The sequence below is a fragment of the Schistosoma mansoni genome (genome assembly GCF_000237925.1).
Source record: "Schistosoma mansoni, WGS project CABG00000000 data, chromosome 1 unplaced supercontig 0010, strain Puerto Rico, whole genome shotgun sequence".
Taxonomy (NCBI): domain Eukaryota; kingdom Metazoa; phylum Platyhelminthes; class Trematoda; order Strigeidida; family Schistosomatidae; genus Schistosoma; species Schistosoma mansoni.
This window is the reverse complement of record NW_017385987.1, coordinates 2,527,209-2,553,364: the sequence shown is the minus strand read 5'-3', so window position 1 is coordinate 2,553,364 and position 26,156 is coordinate 2,527,209. Positions and strand designations below refer to the sequence as shown.

The following is a 26,156-nucleotide window of genomic DNA, read 5'->3' as shown; positions in this document are numbered from 1 at the left end:
ATCATCCTGTTTTTTGTTCTTGTTAATTTGTGTTTCCTTCAAAACACCCGTTTGAAAATATTACTTTTTATCTTGGTGATTGTTGAAAGAATCAAGAACAAAATAAAGGAGGAAATTATTGTAACGCTAAAAACGGTAGGCAGATCTAGATATTTTTTGATCGGAAAAGTGTCACTTTGATCCACGATAACTGTTCAGTCCCTGTCAGTGTAGTTGAAGCCTAACTGTATCTCGTTGGAACATTCATTCATACGACCATTCCAGCCAGCCGATCAGGTTGCACTCTACAGCGCTTCAATCCTGAAGATGGCCAACGAAGACAGTAAGACATTTGTAAATAAAGAATTTCTTACAGGCGTTGTTGAAGGTATGTTGTGCATTTTATTCTATCTATTTTACACTTAGGGTTTTATGGTCGACCTTGGACATATCCTCAAAGAAAAGAACTGTTTCGGAGAATGAATCAAATGGGTATGAATGCTTACCTGTATGCCCCTAAGGATGATATAAAACACAGACAGTCATGGAGGGATTTGTACACTCAAGAAGAAGAGCAGCAACTTCAGTTTTTGATCACTGAGTCCACTGAAGCTGGAGTACTTTTTATTTTTGCTATATCACCGGGCTTAGATGTAACGTTTTCTAGTGCTAAAGAAGTAGATATTTTAAAGAAAAAAGTTGATCAGGTAAGCATATGCACAGTTGGTTTATTCATAAAGGTTGAGTTCCTTCAAAATGTAGTCCGAACACAGAATCATGGTTTTTCACTAATTACAGGAAATTTAATCAGTCTTGGGGCCTAGATACTAAGGGCGATATAATTAAAACTATTTATTGTAACAGGTAGACTTCGGGAGCGTTGAGGACATTTTTAAGGCCACTGTCTCAGATACTCAGTGTTTCTCTACCCCACCTATTTTCATCCAGGTGGGTGGATGGCTTTTCCAACTCCTCAGTAACTGGTTCCAAAGTTCATTGTATCAATCTGTATCTGGGAATTCAGTTGCAACATAGATTTTCAAAAATGATGACTAGTCTTTAACTATGTGCTTGAACTCTTGATGGAAGTTTGTAAGATGGTTGTGAAGTGTGGTTAGGGTTCTAGATGACACGACAAAATAGGTCACAGTGGCCCAGATATAATCATCTTTTCCTTTCCTTTCCTTTAGTTATTGAGTATAGTAATATTTAACACCTCCTGGATTTCCAGTTTTCATGCGACTGATATTTCTTATGCCCAGTTTTCCACAGCAATTATTATTCCAAATCCCCTGCCTTTCGTTCTGCTAATTCTTCTTTACTGTGTCGTGGCTTTTGCTATTTCTTATTCTTACTAGGTCGTTGACTGTGTTTTAACTGATCGTCAGTAACGTTTTAGGTTTGTTTTGATAGCCCGTATATATGCATCATTTATAATATCAATGTTTTAGGTTTCAAAACTTGGTTGTCGTGCATTTGCCCTTCTTTTTGATGATATTGAGCCGCGCCTATGTCCCGCAGATCGAGAAGTATTTAACTCATCAGCCCGTGCTCAGGTTATGTTCGCGAACGAAATTTACAATCATTTAGGATGTCCAGATGTCTTTTTATTCTGTCCAACGGAGTACAGTGCAAGTTTGGCAGTACCTAATATTAATAAATCAGAATATTTAGCGACAGTCGCTTCCTGTTTAGCACCAGGTAATATATTTGGAACATGCTCTTTTCTAATATTTCGTTTTATGAATTCATTTTTTACTTACATTTATTATCGTTTCTAGTTTAAGCTCATTTCACCAGAGAGCGTAAGTGAACATTGGTTGCACTCACAAGACGTCATTAAAATGTTATGTAATGTCTCTTTCAGTTTTGGTAAGCCTCCCTCATATAAGCACTGGATGATTTCCTCAGAATTTTTAAAGCTTTTTGTCCCTTGTCAGTTTATTCTGGAAAATCAGGAGTCAGCCAAGGTAAAGATAAAAATCTTTTAGTTGTAGAGTGCTACAAAACTGGAATCAGGCTGATCGCAACAAAACTTCCTATCGGTAAAACAGTTTGTGATTGGTGGTGTGGCAATTGGTAATCTTCAAAGATGTGCTGAATGACTGGGTAAGGTGCTTCAGCGAACAATTCCATTGATCCATTGTCCCAGAAACTTCGATCAGGTTCGTCTAATGTTTCAAGTGGATGATTTTATTAGAAACTCAATCACTGACCCGAAATATTCAAATAAAATTATTGTGTTTGACCAAGATGCTGACGAAACCCAGTCTTATAAATGCCTTGAGTAACAGCGTAATAATTTTTAAGATTAATTTTTCTCCTAACTGCGAAATGTTACCCCAGGACTGATTTGTGTCAGTACTTATTTTAATCATGTGAGGTAAAGCAGTGGAGTGTGTTGAACATTACCTTATCCTTAAATTCTCAGCACCCTTAATGATTTGTTGACTGACGTGATCTCAGCGCGAAATCAAAGTGCTCGATTGGCTTTTACGCACGTGGATTATATATGGCGTTGGAAAGGTATCCGTTTGTCTATTAAAACTTCCTCTGTGTTTTACTTTGTGGTTGTTTGTTGATTAATTCCTGCTTTTTCTTGAAATTCATTTAAATGCTCACCAAAAGTTTGAATATATGGTTGTATGTGCACTATTTAGTTGAAAAGTTTCATTAAAATTGATAATTCCACTAAATCTTGTTTGTCTTATGATTTTGCTTATCTAAAATTCTGCTTTAAATATATTTGCGTTTGAAAGTACTTTGCTATTCAGTCTCAATATAGCTGTACAGTTTTATTTACAAAATTATTTTCTTCACCTTTTCGATAATTTATTGTAGATGACAGTGAAAGCTAGGTATTATTGTGTGTTTGAATTTCACAACTATTTAGAAAAAGCAACTATGATTTGACAGTATGTCTTCGATATAAAAATATGGGGAAAATAACATTCTTATATTTGTAGTTAGTAAATTCTCAAAGTTAATGTTTTTTTCTTTTAATTAATGCCTAAAAATTAACTTAAGGTATCGCTGTAATCTGGACCGGTCCGCTTGTAGTGTCTAAACGAATTTTAACTAAGGAGCTGAAGGAATTATCTACTTTATTACAACATCCTATCGTTTTATGGGACAATCTACATGCTAATGATTATGACCAGCGTCGCGTATTTATAGGACCGTACAGTGGTCGACCCCTAGCTTTACGTCGCAAAGGCTTGCTTAGAGGAGTGCTGACCAATCCAAATTGTGAATTTGAAGCAAACTATGTGGCGTTTCATACTCTTGCACAATGGTCTAGGTAAATTGTAATTTGGTTTTTGTGATTTCTCTACATTTCCTTGTATTATAACGATGATCTGTATCTCAGTAATTTAAACAGTGAACTCCCATTTACACAGTCACGTATTAAGATATGGACTGTTGTTACTCAATCAAAATATCATATTAAATAAGAATGATATTCATTTTCAAATGTGCTTGTTAATTCTCAATATTAGAGCAACTATTTTCTCAAACTTTGTGTTGAGTGTAATTCACATAGAATGCACTCCTGACTTGTACTGGAATTGTAATGTAAAAGTTGATTAGTCAGTCAGTCAGCTACAACGTAGGACCAGGCACATATATGCATCGGTCCAAGTTGCCATACCTCGTTAGCACAACAAGATGAACACCGGATTCATAGAAGTAATTAATTTAGTGGTGGTAGTATATAAAGAAAGGTTGTATATAAGGATATAGTACAGGAAGGAAGAGAGATATGAAGCAATTTTAATCTCAAGGTTTAAGGGAAGATAAAGAGTGTATACACCTACGCCATTGTGATCGATTCTGAGCCATGTCACCTAGAGTCTCCAACCATTGGTTACGATAGTCACGCGGACCCCAACCAGGTAGTCTGCATCTACCAACATGGCTCAGGCTAGAAGTTAGTGACTTCAAACACTGATGCCATGTTTTGGTTTGGCCACCCCTAACTCTCTTCCAACCATCCCCAATACTAGTCATCATAGCGCGTCGTGGTAATCGGTGTTCAGGCATACGTAACACATGGCCCAACCATCTCAGTCGATGAAGATTCATAACCTCATCAACTGATTTACCATCGTTCCCTAATACCCTGCGTCTAACCTCACTATTACTTACCCGGTGATCCCAGCAGATGCGAGCAATATTTCTAAGACATCTGTGGTCAAATACTAGTAACCTACGAGTATCTTCTACTCTTAATGGCCATGTTTCACAGCCGTAAAGTAGAACAGAGCGAACTGATGCGCAGTATACTCGTCCCTTAATTGATAGACGGATATCTCGTCTTCGCCATAGGTGACGTAAGTTGACAAAAGCCAAACGAGCTTTTTGAATCCGTGCCGAGATTTCGTCAGACACCAACCCATTAGGGCTGATCAGACTTCCAAGATAAGTGAAGTTGTCCACGCGTTCGACTACTTCACTCCCTATCCTTAGTTCGGGTGTTGACGCAGGCCAGTCTTGGAGTAACAATTTACATTTGGATGGGGAGAAACGCATCCCAAACATCCTGGCATTATTACTGAGTTCCAACAGAAGACTCTGCATTTTGTCAGCGTCTTCACCAAACAGGACTATGTCATCTGCGTATTCTAAGTCGCTTAGTGGTCCCCCTGGTAGGAGATCAATTCCTGTAAATTCAGTCGAAGAGAGTGTTATTTCCAGCAACAGGTCTATAATGAAGTTAAACAAAAAAGGGGATAGTGGACAGCCTTGACGTACACCACTTGAGGTTGTAAAATCATATGACAGTTCGCCATAAGCTCTCACTCGACTGGTAGTGTTCGAGTAAAGAGCCTTCACAAGGTTTATGTACTTCTCAGGTACACCTTTCAATGACAGACACTGACACAGAACCTCTCGGTCTACAGAGTCAAATGCTGCTTTCAAGTCAAGAAAAACTATCATTGTCGGACGCCGATAAGCGTGTCTGTGCTCTAAAACTTGACGAATGGTGAATATGTGGTCGATACAGCCACGACCAGGTCTGAAGCCAGCCTGATTTTCTCGTGTTTGCAGTTCACGAGTCTTAGTTAGGCGCCCGATAATTATTGAGGCTAGTATTTTAGATGCTATGTTAGTCAGACTAATCCCTCTATGGTTATCGCAGGATGATTTTGACCCCTTTTTATATATTGGGACAATCAGTGATTGTGACCAGTCGGATGGGATTACATCCGTCTCCCAGATTTTAGCCAGAATATTAGTCAACCTAATCGCTAAAATTGGACCACCATATTTAAAGACCTCTGGAGCCAATCCATCAGGACCAGCTGCTCTTCTTCGTTTCAGATTACCTATAGCCTTTTGAACTTCGAGTAGGGTCGGGGGGCCTACTTCAATGCTCCATTCAGGTTTTCTGGGAATAGTGGGTAGTTGTGCAGTAGCTGAAGGCCAGCTAAACTGTTCCTTAAAGTGTTCCGCCCATCGTTCTAAACGTTTGGGTTGAGAGCAGATAAGGGTTCCGTCTTTTTCGGAGATTGTCTCACTTACACTTGACTTCTTAATTCCAGTTTCTTTTATTAGTCTGAATAGTTGCCTGGTGTTGGCTACAGCCGCTGCCTTTTCCATCTCTTTTGCTTTCGTTGCCCACCACTGCTCACGATCGTTCCTTAGACTTTTAGTTTACCTAGATCTAATTTGTTTACGCTCTTCGTCATGTTCAGAGCCTGATGGGATGAGTTTACGCGAATCCATCAGTGAAATAGACTTAAAAGAAATCCATTGGTTTTTTGGAGCCCTATGGTTTAAATGACTAATAGATGTTACTGCTGTTTCCACAGCTGTTCGTATGTCTTTCCAAGCAGTATCTGGGTCAGTCTTGTTTACAGAACTGCCTAGATGTGAACTCAGTTGTTTCTGGAATTCGCATTTGGCTTTTTCGTCCTCCAGTTCAATCCTAATGGGTCTTCTTAGTGTACTTTTCCTGCGTCCATTGAGGCGCAGACAAATGCGCGCTCGTATTAAAGCGTGATCAGAGTCTAAACAAGTATTCCAATACGAGCGACAATCTTCTATTGAGCCTCTCCAACGATGACTGATGACAATATGGTCTATTTGAGTCCATCGTTGGTTTGGTGCAGGTGGTCGCCATGTTAGACGATGTCTCTCCTTATGTTTAAAATTAGTGCTTGCCAAAAATAAACGATTGTCTGAGCATAGTTGCAACAGACGATCACCATTATCAGTTCGTTGAGCCGGAATACTAAAACACCCACCTAAATGTCTTTCTGTTTGATTTAAGCTGCCTACCTGGGCATTAAAGTCACCTGCTACGACTACTATGTCTGAGTGCTTAGCTTTCTGAAGAAGCTCAGAGAGTTTTCTGTAAAAGTCATCTTTTACTTCATCATGGCTGCAGTCAGTGGGAGCGTAGGCAGAAACGACGAAAAGGCAACGACGTGTGTCCCTATCCTTCCGAGTTCTTACGGAGCCATTTAGCCGGACAGCACACAGGCGACTGTTAACGGGGATCCATTCTAGTAGTGCCTGTTCTGCCCTTGTACTTAGTGCTATGCCTACACCTGCAAGTCCGCGAGAACTAGCCAACGGGTCGCCAGATACACGGAGGGTGTATTTCGTCGGCTGTCCATTTTGGCGAGGTGAGGTCAAGTGAATGACCACACTGGGATCCTGTATGCGTGTTTCGGAGACACAGCATACATCAATGGTACGAGATTCTAGGGTTTTAGCTAAGGAGGCCTGTTGACCGATTTGGCATAAGGTACGTACGTTGAAGGCTCAAATGTGTAGTTTGGAGCGAGGTTTTAGTAGACCTGGGACAGCTTTTCGCGCACTAGAATCGTTGGCCATGGTGACACTTGAGGAGGAAACCGAGAGAGGAAGTTTAGTGTTGAAAGTCAAGGTAGAAGGAATAGTAGGAATTGAAGAAGGAGATTGATTATGAATACAGTGGTCTTGAGTGTTGTTAGAGGTATGAGGGCAGTTATCACTTCCCGGTTGCCCACACCGTGGAAGGATTCTTCTAGAGGTACCTGAAAAGGAAATTGGGTTCGAGGTGGTCTTAATGACCTGAGAGCGTGACCGCAGTGCCCAAGGGACAACTGCTTGAGGTCGGTCACACACGACCTTTTTGTGGGTAGTTTTTGTGTTAGCTCCGTTCTTCAAAAAAAAACCTTACCGCCGGAGACGGATATCCGTGGGATAAGGCGAGGTGTGCATTTTTAGGGTCGACGTTTTCTAACCCCACCCCTCCTTGTGGGAAGGCAGCATCGCTGTCATGCTGGTTGTCTGAAGGAAACACCTTACTGCTGTCACACCTCTGTACAGTCAGCAGTACGACTTCGCCTTCGGACCTTGGGTTTGCTGCTTTTAGTCTCACCGCTCTTCAACCGACCTGTCTGGCATGGTAGGACCTCGAGGAACTATTGTTCCAGCCAGCATAGCTCGATTGCTTCATCACGATAGGCAAGCCCGACCACCACGTCAAGGTAGCAGCAACGGTCGGGAGCAGCGACTTTACTTCTGCTGATATACCACTGACATACACATCCTGTTTGTTCTCAATATCTTTAGGCTCGTTTCTATGCAGAAGGCAGGTTACATATTACCGATCATATGGCTTTCTTTTAGTCTGTTTTAATTAGGTAATATTGAAATTAAATCCTATTAACTTTTTAATCTAGACAAGCTGGTAGCAAACATATAATACAATCAACTGATACAGAAATGCTATGTACAAGTGAGGATTTTGAATCTAACGCTTCTGATGATAACGAAGTGATTGATGATGGTATCGATGATCAAAAATCAGTAGATATTAATGAACACCCATCTGTCTGTCAAGATGACTGTGTAAATAGGAAACGACAATATGCATCTGTTTACAGACCTCGTGAAGCTCTCCGTATAGCTTTACGAGACTGGCTTGCATTAATGCTTCAGGTTAGTTTATATGCACACTTTCTACTGTATAATTTTTTTGAGTTTTGTCTCAGGTGTAAAGCTAATTTAATCTTTACAATACACCGGACTGTTGTTTAGATCTTAAACACCTACGCAGTGTCACTAAACATTACACATTAGGTGCGGCTTGCAGTCTAATTCACTAAACTATACGTAGTTATTGTCGCATGTATTCGCTCACAGTTTGTATGTGTATCAGTTAGTGTATCTTATCCTTTGCAACTTGAATACTTTAATTAAAAAGTTATTCTGGTGCTCATTGGAATTTTATTCACTTCATACGCGTACTTCCCACTTTATGAACTTCGTGATCGAATTTAGGTACGCTTACCAATTGCAGACCAGACAGTGACCATTGTTTGAAGGTGCTGACGGCTGGGTTTTGTTAGATCACTTACTTACTCACACTTGTCTCCAAAAGACGACACTATTTTTATCTGTAAACGTGTCTGATTTTTAGAGGGTGAGAATCGACCTGCTACTCTCCATCAATAATGAATTTTTTCGAGATTAATGAAATGCTTGCCAACTTTTCGCATAATTTGAAGTAGTAGTAATATGTAGTCGGCTGTTTTTAAATTTAATTAATCGTAAATTCTGGTCCATTTGTTAGTTTTTAGAGACAGAAATTATGACATCAATTTAGATATCACCTTTAGTGCGTCCTCACAAGCAGTATTTTGCTTTTAAACTTCTTAATCGTAAAACGATATGGAATTTAACTTTATATATATATATATATATATATATAATCATGAGTTTAATATTACATATGTTTAGAACGTTTCTTGTCATTTGACTGTTGATATTTGTAGTGTTTTTTTTATCACCATCTTCAATTACTGAGGTATAACTCTAAATTTTTATTTAAAGGTTGGTGCTTCAAAACCTAGCACGGCTATAGGTACTCCTACACCTATGGATACAGATAATCTTGAAACTGGTCAAAACGAAGCTCCCATGCAGGTAAATTGAACGTTATCTGATACCAATTGGTTATTTTTCTCCTAAAATATCTTAATTCAAATTCATTATCTTGAAATGTCATGTGGTGTTTTCCTTGTTTTCTTGGTTACATTATCTTGCTTTAATCACATTAACATAAATAAAAGTGTTTCTTTCATATGTGCAGGTTACAGAATTGCTGTCTGTCCCTCTTATCTTTCATAAATCTTACCGTTGTTCATCAACTTACAGGTTTCTGAAATCTTTTCTTTTACTCAGAGAAAGTTTGGAACATTAGGTAGACTCCCACGCGTCCGTGTTTTTGTTTTGTGGCTATCAAAACAGTCTCTCGATAAGCAATGAAAAAGTATTCAACAGTTTAGAGATGTATCAGTGTTTGTTGCTTCTATATTTTCGGCTGGTAATGAGTGAGAGCATCTTGACTGATAGCTAAAATTCGCATATCTTTACAGGAGATAATTATTTACGCTTAGCTGATTCAGTCGATCTAGTTGCTCATTTCTTCTTGTCTGTATTTCCTGTTTGAAATACACTTGTGTGTGTAGATTATGGGTTATGGTGTCATCGCGCTTTGCCTCACAGCACTGGTTATAGCTTATCCTTTAGATTTAGTTAGCACGGCGGTATGCGATATAGAAATTCAATTGAGTACTACCTAGTAATTAGGATAGTTTGTGGAGTATCAAAGAAAATGTTAGACTTTGATTAATCAACACTAATATACCAATTCTAAATGAGTACAATCATGTCTGTTTATTTTGAACAATAGTCACAGTCTTCTAACTAATCAAATAAAAGATCAGAGCTATTGTTAACAACTTTTTTCCTTTCATGGATTGTCATTTTTTTACTGAGAATATATACAACTTGTCATATAAAGGAGAGCTTCTGATTCTTGTTAAAATTATAAACTTTGTCTCATAATTTGGTTTTGTTGATGTGTACAGTTCAAAGTGATCCAACTTTGGTTCGGTTTGAGCGGGTAGCATAATGTAATGTGGATACTTATTAAAGTTAGCGAAGACCCATATCTCGTATCTTAAAAAGCTGGAGAACTCACTTGATGTTCTGTGTCTGTCAAATTTGTCATCTTATTTCACAGGTATATGCCACTTACTACTAGAAATAGAAAACAGTCTCCATAAATTTATCTCCTCAATGTCAATTTAACAGTTTGAATGGTCATGGGAAAACAGTTACAATAGACGTGTAGTGAACAAACACACAGGTGGGGAGAACCGATGTATTTTAATACAAAATTACACAGTATCTTGGTAAAATATGAGATCCACACATAAAATACTTCATTTGCAGATATTCCATCAATTGTTCTTTACATTCTGTATGATTCTTCCAATTTAAAACTTCTTACTTCTCTGTTTTCTTCAATTCGAACTTCTTAGCTTTCTGTTGCCATGCATTTCACTTCTGATTGGCGTTATATACTACTTATGTCTGTCAACATAATTAGCATGCACTACACTCGTTCCCCCCCTTTAAATGGTCGTTCTTGCGGTTGTTCTGCTCGCCGTGCCACTTCTTTACTGAAGTCTGTGCTGCGCTCCCTATCAAAATATCGAGTCTGCAGCGCGCTGACTTGCGTAGCTCTGTCGACATAAGTGTAGCATACACCACAAACGTACAGTTTCCGAATTTTTTGACAATATCCATCTTGAAGGTGACAAATGGCTAATATCACATATACTGTTCATATCATTGTGATTGTATTTGTCAAGCTAATCTCATGCAAGTAATTAACTGGGACCATCAGTCGATTTTAACGTGAACTTTTTACATTGTATTATTAAGTTAAAGAGTGATACCACTATCAAATAATGTTTTTCAATAAGATGTTTTCAAATCTATACATGTATTCATTACCGTGTAAATTTCACGTAATATCTGCTTTAATTGATACTTATTAGATTGAATCCACTCCTTCCAATGTGGTCGTGATTTCTGATAATAATTCTTCTGAAACCCCTATTTCAGGTTAGTCAATCAAATTTGTTGTACAACGTAAATATTTGTTTACAATTAATTTAGATTCAACATTATAACAGTTCAAATAGTTTTATTAATTGTTAGTTTATTCACTTAATTAACAGTTCTCGAATGTTTATTATGAATAATAATATGATAAAGAAAGTAAAATCATGATCTCGTTATTTTTTGTGTTATAACTCAATCTGTAGAGCAATTGAGGCCGTAGTCCAGATGGAGTTAGTTCAAATATAACCCATGACCCAGGATTTCTAAAATAATTTTAATTATCACCTGTGTATATAATTAGCATCTTATGGAAACGCAGGTTTTACTAAAATACCATTGAATATTCATTTGTATCTTGTGAAGAAAGTTGTCATAAATTTACGATTTTTGATCTTTAACCTGACGAGTCCTCGTTGTTAAAATCAAATCATTCAGTTATCACAGGAAACTTATTCGATCAATAATTGATGTAATTCACCAGACAAGTACAGATCAGTGTACTTAAATATAAGTAATACTTTCTATAGATAGGTTAATCATATGGATCTAGCTACCTCCAAACTGAAGTAAATGAAACAGATGTGTTAAGCCTGTGACCCCCAATCACTGAAGATCAAGCCCTTCAACTATCGACATATCGCTCTAATTGGAAATAATGTTCCTGTAACGTTGTATTCTTAATTGCCTCACATCAGTAGCTCAAATTGATTTATATTGGGTGGTGATATGTTATTTAACCAGCTTATTATATACCTTATGTTTTGATCAGATTATTGAAATAAGTCACATAAAGAAAGTAAATAGATTGACTAATCTGGTAAACTGAAGATTACTGTTTTGTTATATCGTGTTTTAACCTTCTAGCTACTGTGTCATCAGTATGTCAAATAAATGGAGTCATCCATACAGTACGATCTCAGTTAATCAAATCATTTGAGTGTTTATCTAACCACGTGATTACAACCTCAGTTGTAAGATTACCTCCTTTTCTAACAAAGTTAGCATTGGATTCAAACTTATATCTAATACGAATAACTAATTCAAGTTGTTACGTAGTGTATTCTAAATTTCTAATTATTCCCTAGTACTAGTCAAAGATGAACCATGTCATCTTAGTACTAAAAAATATGTATTTGCTACATGTCTTACATTGTTTCGTATCATTAGGCAAAAGGAAGTAATCATGATAAGAATAACTTATCTTTATTTTCCCCATAATAATAGATAATAATAACTATTATCATTATTATTATTAGTTTGTTTGTAGTTAACATACAGTACAATTGCTTGTTATAATCTCGGCTGATATGTAATCGAAATTATATTAGCGTAAATACTGACTGACATATGTAAATTCTATTGACAAGAATTCATAAACAAACTCATCTAAAACTTGCAATTTTAGCTATTTACTTTCCGCCATATTGTTATTATTATTATTATTACCACTTTAAACATTCATCCTTTCTTAAATATGTGCCCTTATAGGTGATGTAAATTCAGTTGCTGTTACCTTAGAGGATTTGGAAATGTTTGCTGATCTTTTCTATTTACCTTTCTCTCATGGACCTTCAGCTATTCGTCTACTAGAATTAGGACATTGGTTACGCGAATATTCGTATGTTTGTGGACCTAACCCATCTGATCTTGAGGTAATACTCATCAATTATGATGACTAATGAGAAGATATTTTTTGTCCTGAAAGTATTGCCTTTATATATACAACATGAAAAAGCATTCCATTAATATTCATTTTACATGAGTATAGTTAACTTTATTTCATACTAATTACAAGTGGTAAATCAGCATGTTTCCGCCTTTTATTCTAAATAATCAAATATTGCGTTAACTAGCTGAAATGTTGATGACCTTCATTTCATAGGTTAATAATATCTCTGATTTATTTGGCCTTTTAAACTTTTTTGTCTGAACGACCTAATCGTTTCGAAATCCGTGTAATTTATTTTCCAGTCATCTTGGTTCTATTCTTTCCGCCTTGAGATTTAAGAATTGTATATCATCCAACAGGATATCTGACATCTTAATAATATAAAGTTGCGTTACTAGAACTTCTTCGTCTCATTTTGTCTCGTTAAGTTGCTTACTTACGCTCGTTACCCCTCGTGGAGGAGCATAGGATGCTCTTTCTTTAGATCATGTACGTCTGTCGACTTTGCTTCGAGAAACTGGAGTATATTACTATGAGATCGATCAAATGATGTGGAATTAGACTTGTAACTCTGAAAATAATGAATGTAAATTCTTCACGTTTGTAGATGCGGGTAGTTCACAGTTATAGAGCTAATTACAGAATTTGATGTTACTAATACAACTAACAGCTTATGTGTTTATGTGGTTTCTAATTTAAAATAATCCTAAAATCAGTGGTTGGAAACGGGTCGCATAGCTCAAAACCGATCACAATGGCACCCTTTATCTTCATCCTGATCTTCAGTTTCAGTATTTCTTCATATCTACCTTTTCAATCAGTCTTTTAGAACCGTATTCTCAATATTTAATCTTTCTCATTATCATTACTACGACAATTATTTCAACTCATTCTCTATTAATCTTATTAATTTCATCTAGTCAATACTGATGTGGTGTGGAGAATTCAGCTAACTTACATTTGTATCAAGCTCTGTGTTGATTATGACTGACTGACTAATTAGAAATCAACAAAATACCGTGGTAGTTTCTTTCTTTTTCTTACTTATTTTTTACTTTTAGAAAGCAACTGAATGGAACAAAAAGTTATCAGATTATACAGATATGGTTTCTACAATTGGTCGAATACGAGACCGTATACAACGCTTACCATCTAAAAGTATCTCTTATGAACTAGTACCATATATAACTGAAGTTCATACTGTGGTGGGAATTATCCTGGATTATTTCCGATGGTTAGGTAAGCCTCACACTAATATATATATATATATATATATATATATATATATATATATTGGCCAATTATATTAACGGTCTGATCAAGCAATACTAGTCAGAGTACTTTCCAAATTCACAACCAGAGGGTTAAAGGGTTTCGCTTTGTTTATTGTTGTCTAAAAACATTCGGAACATATATATCCAACCATAATCCATATTCAATATCATCGCAGAATGAACAGTAATGTTTTTGGTGGAATATATGTTCTCTATTTGTATTATTCTGAAATCATGATCATAATAAAACTGATCGCAAGTTAATTCCACTTTAGATTCTCACAAACCTATCAATTGTGACAGTAAAAACCTATCGGTTGTTCCAAATTTTATTTGTCAATTTATTTCATGAATATAACCTTTCCAAGTCTCCACATTTAGTTTAGTCATCCTGATGTATTATTGTTCTGAACATTTCAAGGAAAATATTGTCTTAAACCGAGTAATTCTCCGCCCTTCGGTCCATTCATAAGTTCTATTCATTGAAACGACTAGGGTTTTTGGTGGAATTTTGTTCTCTGAACTGAATGGTTTAATCGCGGAGCTTTCATCGTTATTCTGAACGACATCATCAGCACAAACTTCAGGTAGAAGTAAAGTTTTCTCACAATATTGTTCCATCTATTACCCCGAGTTTTCAGATATTTAGCATAACTATGGTGTTTTTCTAAATTTTTAACAGAAACTGGAGTCATGGCTTTTCGAAGCATGTCTCATTTAAAGCGGCTTTTAACATGTAAGTTTTTATAAGTTTTCTACTATTTATACATATTGAATGTCAGTAGTTTAGTAATTAATACAAGATTGAAACTAATCCCGTATAGGATTGCACCGTTGTGAAATTCTAGACTATTATCAAACGTTTATTTATTACTTTCTAGTTTTTATTAATTCTCAGTTTGATCACACGTCATGATCTGAATTATCTTAGGAAAAACTTATCATTTATTGTTGTAGTTGTAGCCAATAGTAGCTGGTATATACATGATTACGCAGGGAAATAGGGAACGTGTTATTGGTTTACAGTAGCTTAGGTTTCAAATTAGAGGACAGTTGTATATTATTAGTTTTAAGGGTAAACTACGGTGGAAATCATTTGTTAGAGAAGGGAAGCGTCTTGAAATAACTCGTTTTGTCTCTAAGCATTTGTTTTCTGTTTAAGTAAAAGTGGGGTACTTTGCGTAATTCCTATGTCCCACCTTTAGGCTTAACATCATTTTAATGTAAATACACGGTGTGTATATTATTTTGGTCTTCCTAGACAATGGTGCTGTCCAGTGTATGGCTGTTTTTTTGTGCCCCAACCGTTGCTGCTACCTTGAAGTGGTGGTCAATTTTGCCTATCGTGATGAACCAATCGAGCTATACTGGCTGGAACAATCTTTCCTCAAAGTCCTGCCATGCCAGACAGGTCGGTTGAAGACTGAAAGCGGCGAACCGAAGGTCCGAGGGCAAAGTCGTACTACTGACTGTACAGAGGTGTAACGGCAGTAAGGTGTTTCCTTCGGATAACCAGCATAACAGCGATGCTGCCTTCTCACAAGGAGGGGGGGGTTAGAAAAGGTCGACCCTGAAAATGCACACCTCGCCTTATCCCACGGATTTCCGTCTTCGGTGGTAAGGTCTCAACAAGTACGGAGCTAACACGAAAGTTACTCACAAAAGGGTTGTGTGTGACCGGCCTCATGCAGTTGTCCCTTGGGCACTTCCGTCACGCTCTCAGGTCACTAGGACCACTTGTAATCCATTTTTTTTAGGTAACCCCAGAAGAACCCTTCCACGGTGTGAGAAACCGGGAAGTGTTAACCACCCTCATACCTCTAACAGCACTCAAGATCACTGTGTTCATAATCAATCTCCCTCTTCAATTCCTATTATTCCTCCTACCTCGAATTTCAATACTAAACTTCGTCTTTCGGCTTCCTCCTCAAGTGTCGCCATGACCAACGATTCTAGTGAGCAAAACACCGTCGAGGTCTACTGAAACCTCGCTCCAAACTACACATTTGAGCCTTCAACGTACCTACCCTATGTCAGATTGGCCAGCAGGCTTACTTGTCTAAAACCCTAGAGTCTCGTACATTGATGTATGTTGTGTCTCCAAAACACGCATACAGGATCCTAATGTGGTCATTCACTTGACCTCACCTCGCCGAAACGGAGAGCCGACAAGATACACCCTCCATGTATCTGGCGACCCGATGGCTTGTTCTCGTAGACTAGTTAGTGTAGGCATGGCATTAAGTACGAGGGCAGAACAAGTACTATTAGAGTGGATCCCCGTTAACAGTCGTCTATGTGCTGTTTGGCTAAACGGCTCCATGAGAACTCAGAAGGATAGGGACACACGTCGTTGCCTTTTCGTCGTTTCTGCCTTCGCTCCCAATGACTGCAGCCCGGATGAAGTGAAAGATGAATTTTACAGAAAGCTCTCTGAGCTTCTTCAGAAAGCTAAGCGCTCAGACATAGTAGTCGTAGCGGGTGACTTTAATGCCCAAGTAGGTTGCTTAAACCAAACAGAAAGATTGCAAGCAAAGATGGATAGTAGCCAGCAGTGGAATCCAGGACGCGCGTTTCGTCCCATTTGGGACTCGTCAGCTGGATGTACCTGCATCTTAGAGTTGATGTTCACTCTGGGACTCGAACCCAGAAACAGAAAGATATTTAGGTGGGTATTTCAGTATCCCAATTCAGCGAACAGATAATGGTGATCGTTTGTTGCAACTATGCTCAGACAATCGTTTATTTTTAGCAAACACAAATTTTAAACATAAGGAGAGACATCGTCTAACATGGCGACCACCTGCACCAAACCAACGATGGACTCAAACAGACCATATTGCCATCAGTCATCGTTGGAGAGGCTCGATAGAAGACTATCGATCGTTCTGGAATACTTGTTTAGACTCTGATCATACTTTAATACGTGCATGCATTTGCTTGCGCCTCACCAGACGCAGACCAACCATACTAAGAAGATCCATTAGAATTGAACTGAGGGACGAGAAAGCCAAAAGCAATTTCCCGGAACAACAGAGGTCACACTTGGGTAGTTCTGTGAACGAGGCTGACCAAGATGCTGATTGGAAAGATATGCGAACAGCTGTAGAAACAGCAGTAACATCTATTAGTAATTTAAGCCAAAGGGTTACAAAAAATCAATGGATTTCTTCTAAGTCTATTGCTCTGATGGATTCTGGTAAACTCATCCCATCAGGCTCTGATACAATGAAGAGCGTAAACAAATCAGATCTAGGTTAACCAAAAGTCTACGGAACGGTCGTGAGCAGTGGTGGGCAGCGAAAGCAAAAGAGATGGAAAGGGCAGCGGCTTTAGGTAACATCAAACTAATAAAGTAAACTAGAATTAAGAAGTCAAGTGAGACGATCTCGGAAAAGGACGACACTCTTATCTGCTCTCAGTCTCGACGTCTAGAAGGATGAGTGGAACACCTAAAAGAACAGTTTAGCTTACCTTCAGCTACTCTACAGTTACCCACCATTCTCAGACAGTCTGAATGGAACATTGAAGTAGGTCCCCCAACTCTAGTTGAAGTTCAAAAGGCTATAGTTAATCTGAAACGAAGAAGAGCAGCTGGTCCAGATGAATTGGCTGCAGATGTCTTTAAATATGATGGTCCAATTTTAGCGATTAGGTTGACTAATATTTCAGGTAAAATCTGAGATCTAGATGTAATCCCATATGATGTGACTGGTCACAATCACTGATTGTCCCAATGTATAAGAAGGGGTCAAAATCATCTTGTGATAACCATTGAGGGATTAGTTTGACTAATATAGCATCTAAAATACTAGTCTCAATAATTATCGGGCGCCTACTTAAGACTTGTGAACTGCAAACACGAGAAAATCAGGCTGGCTTCAGACCTGGTCGTGGTTGTATCGACCACATATTCACTATTCGTCAGGTTTTAGAACACAGGCATGCTTATCGGCGTCAGAAAATGGTAGTTTTTCTTGACTTAAAGCAGCATTTGACTCTGTAGACCGAGAGGTTCTTTGGCAGTGTCTGTCATTGAAAGGTGTACCTGAGAAGTACATAAACCTTGTGAAGGCTCTTGACTCGAACACTATCAGTCGAGTGAGAGCTTATGGCGAACTGTCATCTGATTTCGCATGCTCAAGTGGTGTCCATCAAGGCTGTCGGCTATCTGCATTTCTGTTTAACTTCATCGTAGATCTACTGTTGGAAATAACACTCTCGTTGTCTGAATTTTCAGGAATTGGTCTCCTATCAGGATGTCCACTTATCGACTTAGAATACACAGATGACATAGTCCTGTTTGGTGAAGACGCTGATAAAATGCAGGGTGTTTTGGTAGCACTGAGTAACAGTGCCAGGATGTTTGGGATGCGCTTCGCCCCCCAAATGCCATGGCATGGCCGAGAGTGAAGAGGGCCTGTCCTTTCTCTCGAAATGCTCTCGCACGGCCACGCATGTACAGCTTCTGCCAGGGAAGTCCTAATCACTGCCTTCTCGTGGCGGGGGGGGGCTGTTTACGAAATTCAGAGGACGAAAAGCGAATGTCCGGCGATCTAACCGGGTTGGTGGACACGGAAAGTCCACCTAGTGGAGTTGGAAAACCTTGATTCCAAACTAATGGGGCACATGGGCTCCAGTATCCTGAGGGAACAAATGGCGTATGAACCAATCGTTGGTCACAGGCTATTATGGGATTGCATCTCCTTACGATGCTCCACTGCCTTGTGGATCAGACATTTAAGTCAAAGGCTCGGGTTGTGGCCTCCTAAGAAAACCATCTGCTTCAGTTTGGGCACACGGACAGTATCATGACCCTCACACACTTAAATGAAATGACAATTTTTTGTGTGGCGCATATATATCTGGTGCCCCCTTGTACCCATATTTGTGTTCAAATAATAATAAAAATAAATGGGATGCGTTTCTCCCCATCCAAATGTAAATTGTTACTCCAAGACTGGCCTGCGTCAACACCCGAACTAAGGATAGGGAGTGAAGTAGTCGAACGCGTGGACAACTTCACTTATCTTGGAAGTCTGATCAGCCCTAATGGGTTGGTGTCTGACGAAATCTCGGCACGGATTCAAAAAGCTCGTTTGGCTTTTGTCAACTTACGTCACCTATGGCGAAGACGAGATATCCGTCTATCAATTAAGGGACGAGTATACTGCGCATCAGTTCGCTCTGTTCTACTTTACGGCTGTGAAACATGGCCATTAAGAGTAGAAGATACTCGTAGGTTACTAGTATTTGACCACAGATGTCTTAGAAATATTGCTCGCATCTGCTGGGATCACCGGGTAAGTAATAGTGAGGTTAGACGCAGGGTATTAGGGAACGATGGTAAATCAGTTGATGAGGTTATGAATCTTCATCGACTGAGATGGTTGGGCCATGTGTTACGTATGCCTGAACACCGATTACCACGACGCGCTATGATGACTAGTATTGGGGATGGTTGGAAGAGAGTTAGGGGTGGCCAAACCAAAACATGGCATCAGTGTTTGAAGTCACTAACTTCTAGTCTGAGCCATGTTGGTAGATGCAGACTACTTGGTTGGGGTCCACGTGACTACTGTAACCAATGGTTGGAGACTGTTTGACATGGCTCAGAATGGTTCACAATAGCATAGGTGTATACACTCTTTATCTTCCCTTAAACCTTGAGATTAAAATTGCTTCATATCTCTCTTCCTTCCTGTACTATATCCTTATATACAACCTTTCTTTATATACTACCACCACTAAATTAATTACTTCTATGAATCCGGTGTTCATCTTGTTGTGCTAATGAGGTATGGCAACTTGAACCGATGCGTATATGTTCCTGGTCCTACGTTGTAGCTGACTGACTGTTTGTTTGTGCCCTGTGATTCCCCATATGGATCAATGTTTTATCCTGTTTCATTTTGTATTTCCTGTAAACTAAAGGAATTCTCGTTGTTCTTATTTAAGATCTTCCATTTCTTAAAATTTCAGGGTTTTCACCTGGTTACCGTGATATGGTAACATCTGGTGATCAAGAACCATGGACATTTCGTGGTGGGTTGATAACAGAGCTTCAGGTAAATGAAATTGTACTTTCCAGGTAGCTTTCATCCAGTTGAGTGATTGGAGTTAGTTGACAAAAAACTTCAGATTTAGGCCTTATACTAGTTAACACTCGTCATCAAGGGGTGCCTGCAATCGTGGGGGGACTGGTGCCCCTAGTGGTTCCGGACCCACGTCACCCAGATTCACAGTCTAAGACATTACCATTGAGGTATTCTAAGATCAACTGACTTCATGTAGGACTGAAATATCTATGACTCGTTGATCACTATGTAGCGATCGCCGTTATGTTTGTTTGGCCCTTGAATGTTGACGGAATTTTATCGATCAAGATTAATTGTGACCACTAGTATAAGTGACTCAACATCGAGTGCATTATTTTGAGATGTTGGTCACATTGCAACTTCATCTATAGAATTCGGTCAGCACTAAATTACTAAGCAAACATGACAGAGGTCAGTACTTATTGATCAATCAAGCGGAACTTTTCATCCAATAATAATACGAATTTTCTGTTTCCAACCGTATGCTGATTTCTATACTTAGATGACCATCAAACTCATAGAACTATCTATACTTACATAGTTCCAAAAACTATTTACTCAGTTATGGACCGATTTGATTCGTTGCTTCCAGGTTTATCGACCAAAAGCTTTACAGTTATATAAATCATACTTAAAAAATAAACGGATCATTAAATGTAACAAATTATTCCTTGTAAGGTTTTACAATATATATATATATATATATATATATATATATATATATATATATATATATATATATATATATATTAAAGATGCAATCAGCATAAGCAATTTTCTTAAATGATAAACATGCTATTTTATTTGTTGTGATCCGTATAAGTTGAATTTATTTCAGTCTAAATTTTCAATAGTTTGCTATATTGTAGTCTTTATGATATCAAAATGTCCTTTATTATTTTCTTACATTTAAAGGTCTTTTAAATATGATTTTTTTTTCCCTTGTTCAGAGAATTTTACCACTCGAATCTGCTCAAGATCTTTTCCCCGCGCCAAGTCGTGCTGTCCCAGGCATGACTACCATTCCTTGTTTGAATTGGACTGATAATGCAGCAAGTGTATACACTCCACTTGCTCCTTCTGTTCCCCCAATGATTCCAATTCAGCCTTCAATCTTCCCAAATTTTTCAAGGTTTCCATCGTATATAGTTCGACCATATAGACCTGAAGATAAATCATGTATGTATGGTTTATTCAGAAAACTACTTTTGGCTCGTGTTGGTTTACCGGAAAACGCTCTCCCATTAGAATTCCAGGATTTACCAGGTGACAAGTGAGTAAATTCATACATGAAGTATTTATTTTCTAAGATAGTTTTAAGAAGCTTATACGTAATTTGAATATACGTTTCATCATTAACTCAGTAAAATTGCTAAATAATCCAGTTTTCCAGGTTCGACCCTGTTTTGAACCGTAGGTGTACACTACTTAAAAATCCTTTCAAAATAGAACGTATCAATCATTGAATTCTCCCTGGTTTTCATTGATTCTTCAGCTGACGTTAGTTGGTAATAAAATTTACATTAGGATATTTGTATATATGCTGAGATCACTATAATGAAATCATCATTGTTCAGTTTTTAATATTTTCAATAAATTTGTTAATGAATATTATTAAATACAATAAGATTCCATAGATTTATTGTCATGGTTATTTTATAGTAAAAAAATAGTCAAATAAACATCATTAATTTAAGGTTAATTTATAATATATAACGTAAGTGCATAGCCCACTTATTGTTTATCAGTTTGTTATAAATTATTATTTTGTGATTTAAATGGGCTTTGGATTGTTAACATGAAGTATCCGGTGCTGATCGATAGGTTGAATTACAGTGATACGATGTGACCTGGAAAGTAGTAGTCATACTCAGTATAGAACCTGGCCAAGTGGTAACTTCTCAAGAGACTGAATTATTGGCATAAACCCGCAATGAACCTAGATCAGAAGACAAGACAGTTGACCAACTGAATAGTTTATTTATTTAATGAAATAACACACTTATGTACAACATATCAAGCAAAAATAAACATGCTTAAAAGCCAGTCGAAACATTAGAAATCGGGAGATACGGATTTCTTAGGTCACCCAAGTACTATTAAAATTAAGTCTCAATTGTTGGGTTAATTTTTTTCTTCATCACACCACAATTGAGTAATTTTTATAAGTAAAATAAGATTAAGATTAATTTCTTCATAAATTATCGTTGATTGTGATCAGTTTGTAAATAATTGTCAGAGGTTAGTTGTACTACCAAATAAGGTCATTTGAACTACGCAAGAATGCAAACTCATCGTGTCATTTAAATCTGTCAAATATTTTAGTGTGATTTTTATCATTATATCTTGGTTGGTTGAAAGCATAAACTAAATGGTTGTCTAGTATTCTATTAGTTTTTATTAATCTAACCATTTACTAGCTATTTGGTAAAACTCTTTAAAACTACAGTTTGTGAGCATTTAGAAAAAAAAGAATTATGGGATCACCATCTTGGTTAGCATTTCCAGGTCCTGTTCATTTAACATTCTAAAAAAGATTGCAATCTACTAACTATGCTTATTGTTCACTACCTTTGTGTGGCGCATATATATCTGGTGCCCCCTTGTACCAATATTTATGTGTTCAAATAAATAAATAAATAAATCGCTGCCTTTAAATGATCAAAAGAAGTTTTTAAGTGTTTTTTTCGTATAAACACAAATGTACTGCCTACATTTAACTCGTATATCTATTTCCCTGTTACTTCATTCGTGTTTCGTATCAACTTTTAGGTATTTACTTCCATTTCTACAACATTCACCTGAAAGTTGTTTCATGGTTATGGGTCCACCTTTCCTGCAGACCTCAGTTGATTGCTCTAGTTCAGTCACAAATAGGGATCATTCTGCCTCAGGTAATTGTGTTGGCTTTGGTGTTTCAGCACCGGATGCTGTATGTTGGGCTCGTGAACGTACTACTCACTATCGAGAGTCAATGAAATTAAAATATCCACGTGACTTTCAAATCGGAGTACACAGTTTATCGCATTGTAACAAATTAGTCGTTGGAAATGGTGAGACCAACAACTCTAACTTGAATGTTACTACTGTAACTGATACTACTCGATTGGAACCTCCTGTAACTTCATCTGCTCCACTCTCCCCTTTAACAGATAGTCGTTGTTCAAGCATTACTCCAAATCAAAATCCTATGGCTGTCGAAGAATTCATCAAGGTGAATAATAATAGTAATATTTTTTGCTCATTTACATCATATTAATATTTCATACCTTATCATCTTTGTTTTGTGTTTTGTATCGTTATGATTAATGAATTCGATTCCACATGTTTAATGTATAACGACTGTTTAGACCTACAGATCTTACTGGAGGTAGTAATCATTGTACTAGTTCCGTACACACAATCTACAAATTTTCGACGAATCGAATTCACCCGGTAATAATGTTTGAAACGTAGTCAATTTGTTTCAACTAAAGATTATAAAATTCTTTCACTGAAGCTGAGATTTATGACATTGTAGTACTGGGTTCCTGTGTCATTATTAAGTAAAGTTTACTGAGCTGTATGAAGTAGTCCACTGATTCAAATTTGCATACTACTCCAGCTAAATGAAATTTTGTTTAAATGAACTAAAAAAGTACCCAGTGAATATTAAACTAAGTTGGCAACAAGTTCAAATTTATACGAAATTAGCTATGAAATATATGTTTCGTCATAATGGATATCGAAATGTGTTTACTTATGATATCTAACCACCGATGATCATGGCTATACTGATTAATATTGAAAGATAGGTACAGCTCGTCACAATCAACTACATGAACTGTAAATTATTAACTACTTAAAGTAATAGTAACTTCTTAGTCATTTTTTTAATTTTCAGTCTATGATTTCTTCTTTCCACAATGATACATCTGAAGTTGTTGATATTGCTGCAGCTGTGAATTTACTCCCTCCTCCTGAACCACTTGGTGGATGCCTTCCTATGGAGCCACCACTATCTGGTTGTTTGGAACAATGTGAACCTAATTGTACGACTGCTCCAATTACTTCAAATATTCCGACTGATTTGTCATCTCAATTAGAACTAAAATCTTCTTTTCCTATTGATGAATGTGGTACAACTATCCCAGCTTTACCTTTGCCTACACCTATTTTACCAGATACTGCTCCTCCATCTCCACCGTCTGGAACTATTTGTGCACCATCATTAGTGCCTGAGACATGTTCAAGTAGTCCTGCAACAACAAATTCAGTGATAGCTCGGAATCTTATTGTTGCTGGTGGACCAGAAGCACTTCATAGTGCTTTAACAGCTCATCCCGCTATTATATGGATTGAATTTGATGATATAGGATTAAATAGTTGTGTTAATGGTCCTACACCTGCTATGCTTATTAATCATAATCTTGGATTATGTGCAGATTCACCTGAAGTGTTGTTGGATTCTGTAGCACGTCGATTGTTTATTTGTTTGTTAGCTGCATTAAAGACAGTTGGCGCTCATGTAAGTCCTTAAATGATAATTTGTCATTATAAAATATGATTGATAAATTTCATTATTGTAAATAACTATAAATTACGGAAATTTATAAACAGTACAATTTTGTAAGATATTATGACTGTTATATTTCAACTTGATCAATAAAATTCTTTTGGTACTAAAAGACATTCGACAAGCATGACAGTAGTCTCAACTCAGTGATTAATCACTTATAAATAATCGTTAATGTAAATATTTATGTAAAGAATAAACTATATTATCTTGGATTAAATTGAATCTAGTGTGAAATATTCAAATCTACATTTAACAAATGCTTAGAACTAATTAGCAAGGATTGTTTAAAACCTGAATGTCATACTCTTGTTCATTTTGATTAGAAATTTCTGTTTACTGTATTATTAGCTGAGAATTCTGTCAGAGGATCAACTTTAAAATTTTAAACTGAACCAATCAATCAGATTGTGACTAAAGTTTTACAAGTATATCATGTGATGGAATTGACAATCTTCGAACTAAATTGCCAATGTTTATGCTCATATCATCACATTGGTTACTTTCAGAAAGCCAATTCATGTAAACTGAAAACACTTATATTTCTTAAATTGGAATAGAAAAGTTATGTTTATTTTGTAGATTCATCATTCATGTCGTGTTTGCTGTTAGTTTATGAAGTTCGACTTTTTTTCTAAATTATATTGGTTGATAATAATGGATCACTTAGTTTTAACCCGACAACAATATTATCGAGACATTATATATATAGTTAATGTAGCCTGCATTATCGAGAAAGATTAGTTGGACCTGTCTAATGTACAAACAAAAACCATTAAATAACGAGAAAATGTAGTTTTTGTGATTCAATAACAATGAATAATGCACTTGATACGAAAGATACAAGATTGTGCATTGTGTCGATCACTGGCAGTTACTAGAATCCAACTATGTCCAGTTGATGAGTCATTATATGAGACAATACCCACATTCTGAATTTCATCAATAGTCAGTATGTAATAAACTTTTTTTATTTTGTTCAAGTTCTGTTAGTGGTATTATTTATAATGGGGATTACTTTTTAAACTTTGTATTTATCGTATTTTTATTTTACTTAAGGGAGCACATGTACAGTTGGATACTATCAATGAACATCGAGCAGAACTTTATCGACGTTTTGGTTTTTATCCTGTTCCAGCAGCTTCAAATGAACAAACAACTGTTTTAGCTCGTTTAATTTGATTAAAAAAAAATTCTAATCCTCTTCCAGTCATATAATATATATGACATAGTTTTTTTTGTGTGTGTGAAGTGTGCAATTATCAATATTGATCATGGTGATATTGCTTAAATTACGTTCCTGTTTTAAATCCATATTCTTAAATGTTATCACTGTAGATTATCAATTCACACAAATACATAACATACATATAGTTGTTTGTTTGTATGAACTATTCTGCACATTAATGAATTTGGTTTTGATGCGTACGTGCATTTTTGTTTGTATGTATGTTTGTTATAGAAATATAAGTTTATTATGTTTATTTAAACAAGTGAATCTAATTCGTTTTTGATATCCTCTGGCTAGATATTAAATGCACTAAAGTTTAAAAAACAAAGGACGCGTATAGTTGGGTTCTTTTTCAGTAAACGTGCTTATATATATATACAGATAGCTCAGTTAATTGATAAACTAACTTGTTCTACCATTTCTTCCATTGTCC

At 36.9% G+C, this 26,156-nt stretch overlaps 1 protein-coding gene across 1 annotated transcript; it reads left to right on the top strand.

Annotated features, from left to right (window-relative positions):
* Window positions 1–306: 306 nt before the first annotated feature.
* Window positions 307–25,674, top strand: Smp_000020 (Hyaluronidase, putative; the record flags this gene model as incomplete). The annotated part of the gene is made up of 15 exons (XM_018792002.1): window positions 307–367; window positions 406–686; window positions 1,431–1,680; window positions 3,007–3,280; window positions 7,659–7,917; window positions 8,812–8,904; window positions 10,830–10,896; window positions 12,385–12,548; window positions 13,627–13,804; window positions 14,522–14,575; window positions 19,822–19,907; window positions 20,888–21,210; window positions 22,710–23,151; window positions 23,821–24,444; window positions 25,552–25,674. 15 exons carry the CDS (start codon window positions 307–309, stop codon window positions 25,672–25,674), a joined length of 3,279 nt encoding a protein of 1,092 aa, XP_018644906.1.
* Between the last annotated feature and the right edge of the window lie 482 nt (window positions 25,675–26,156).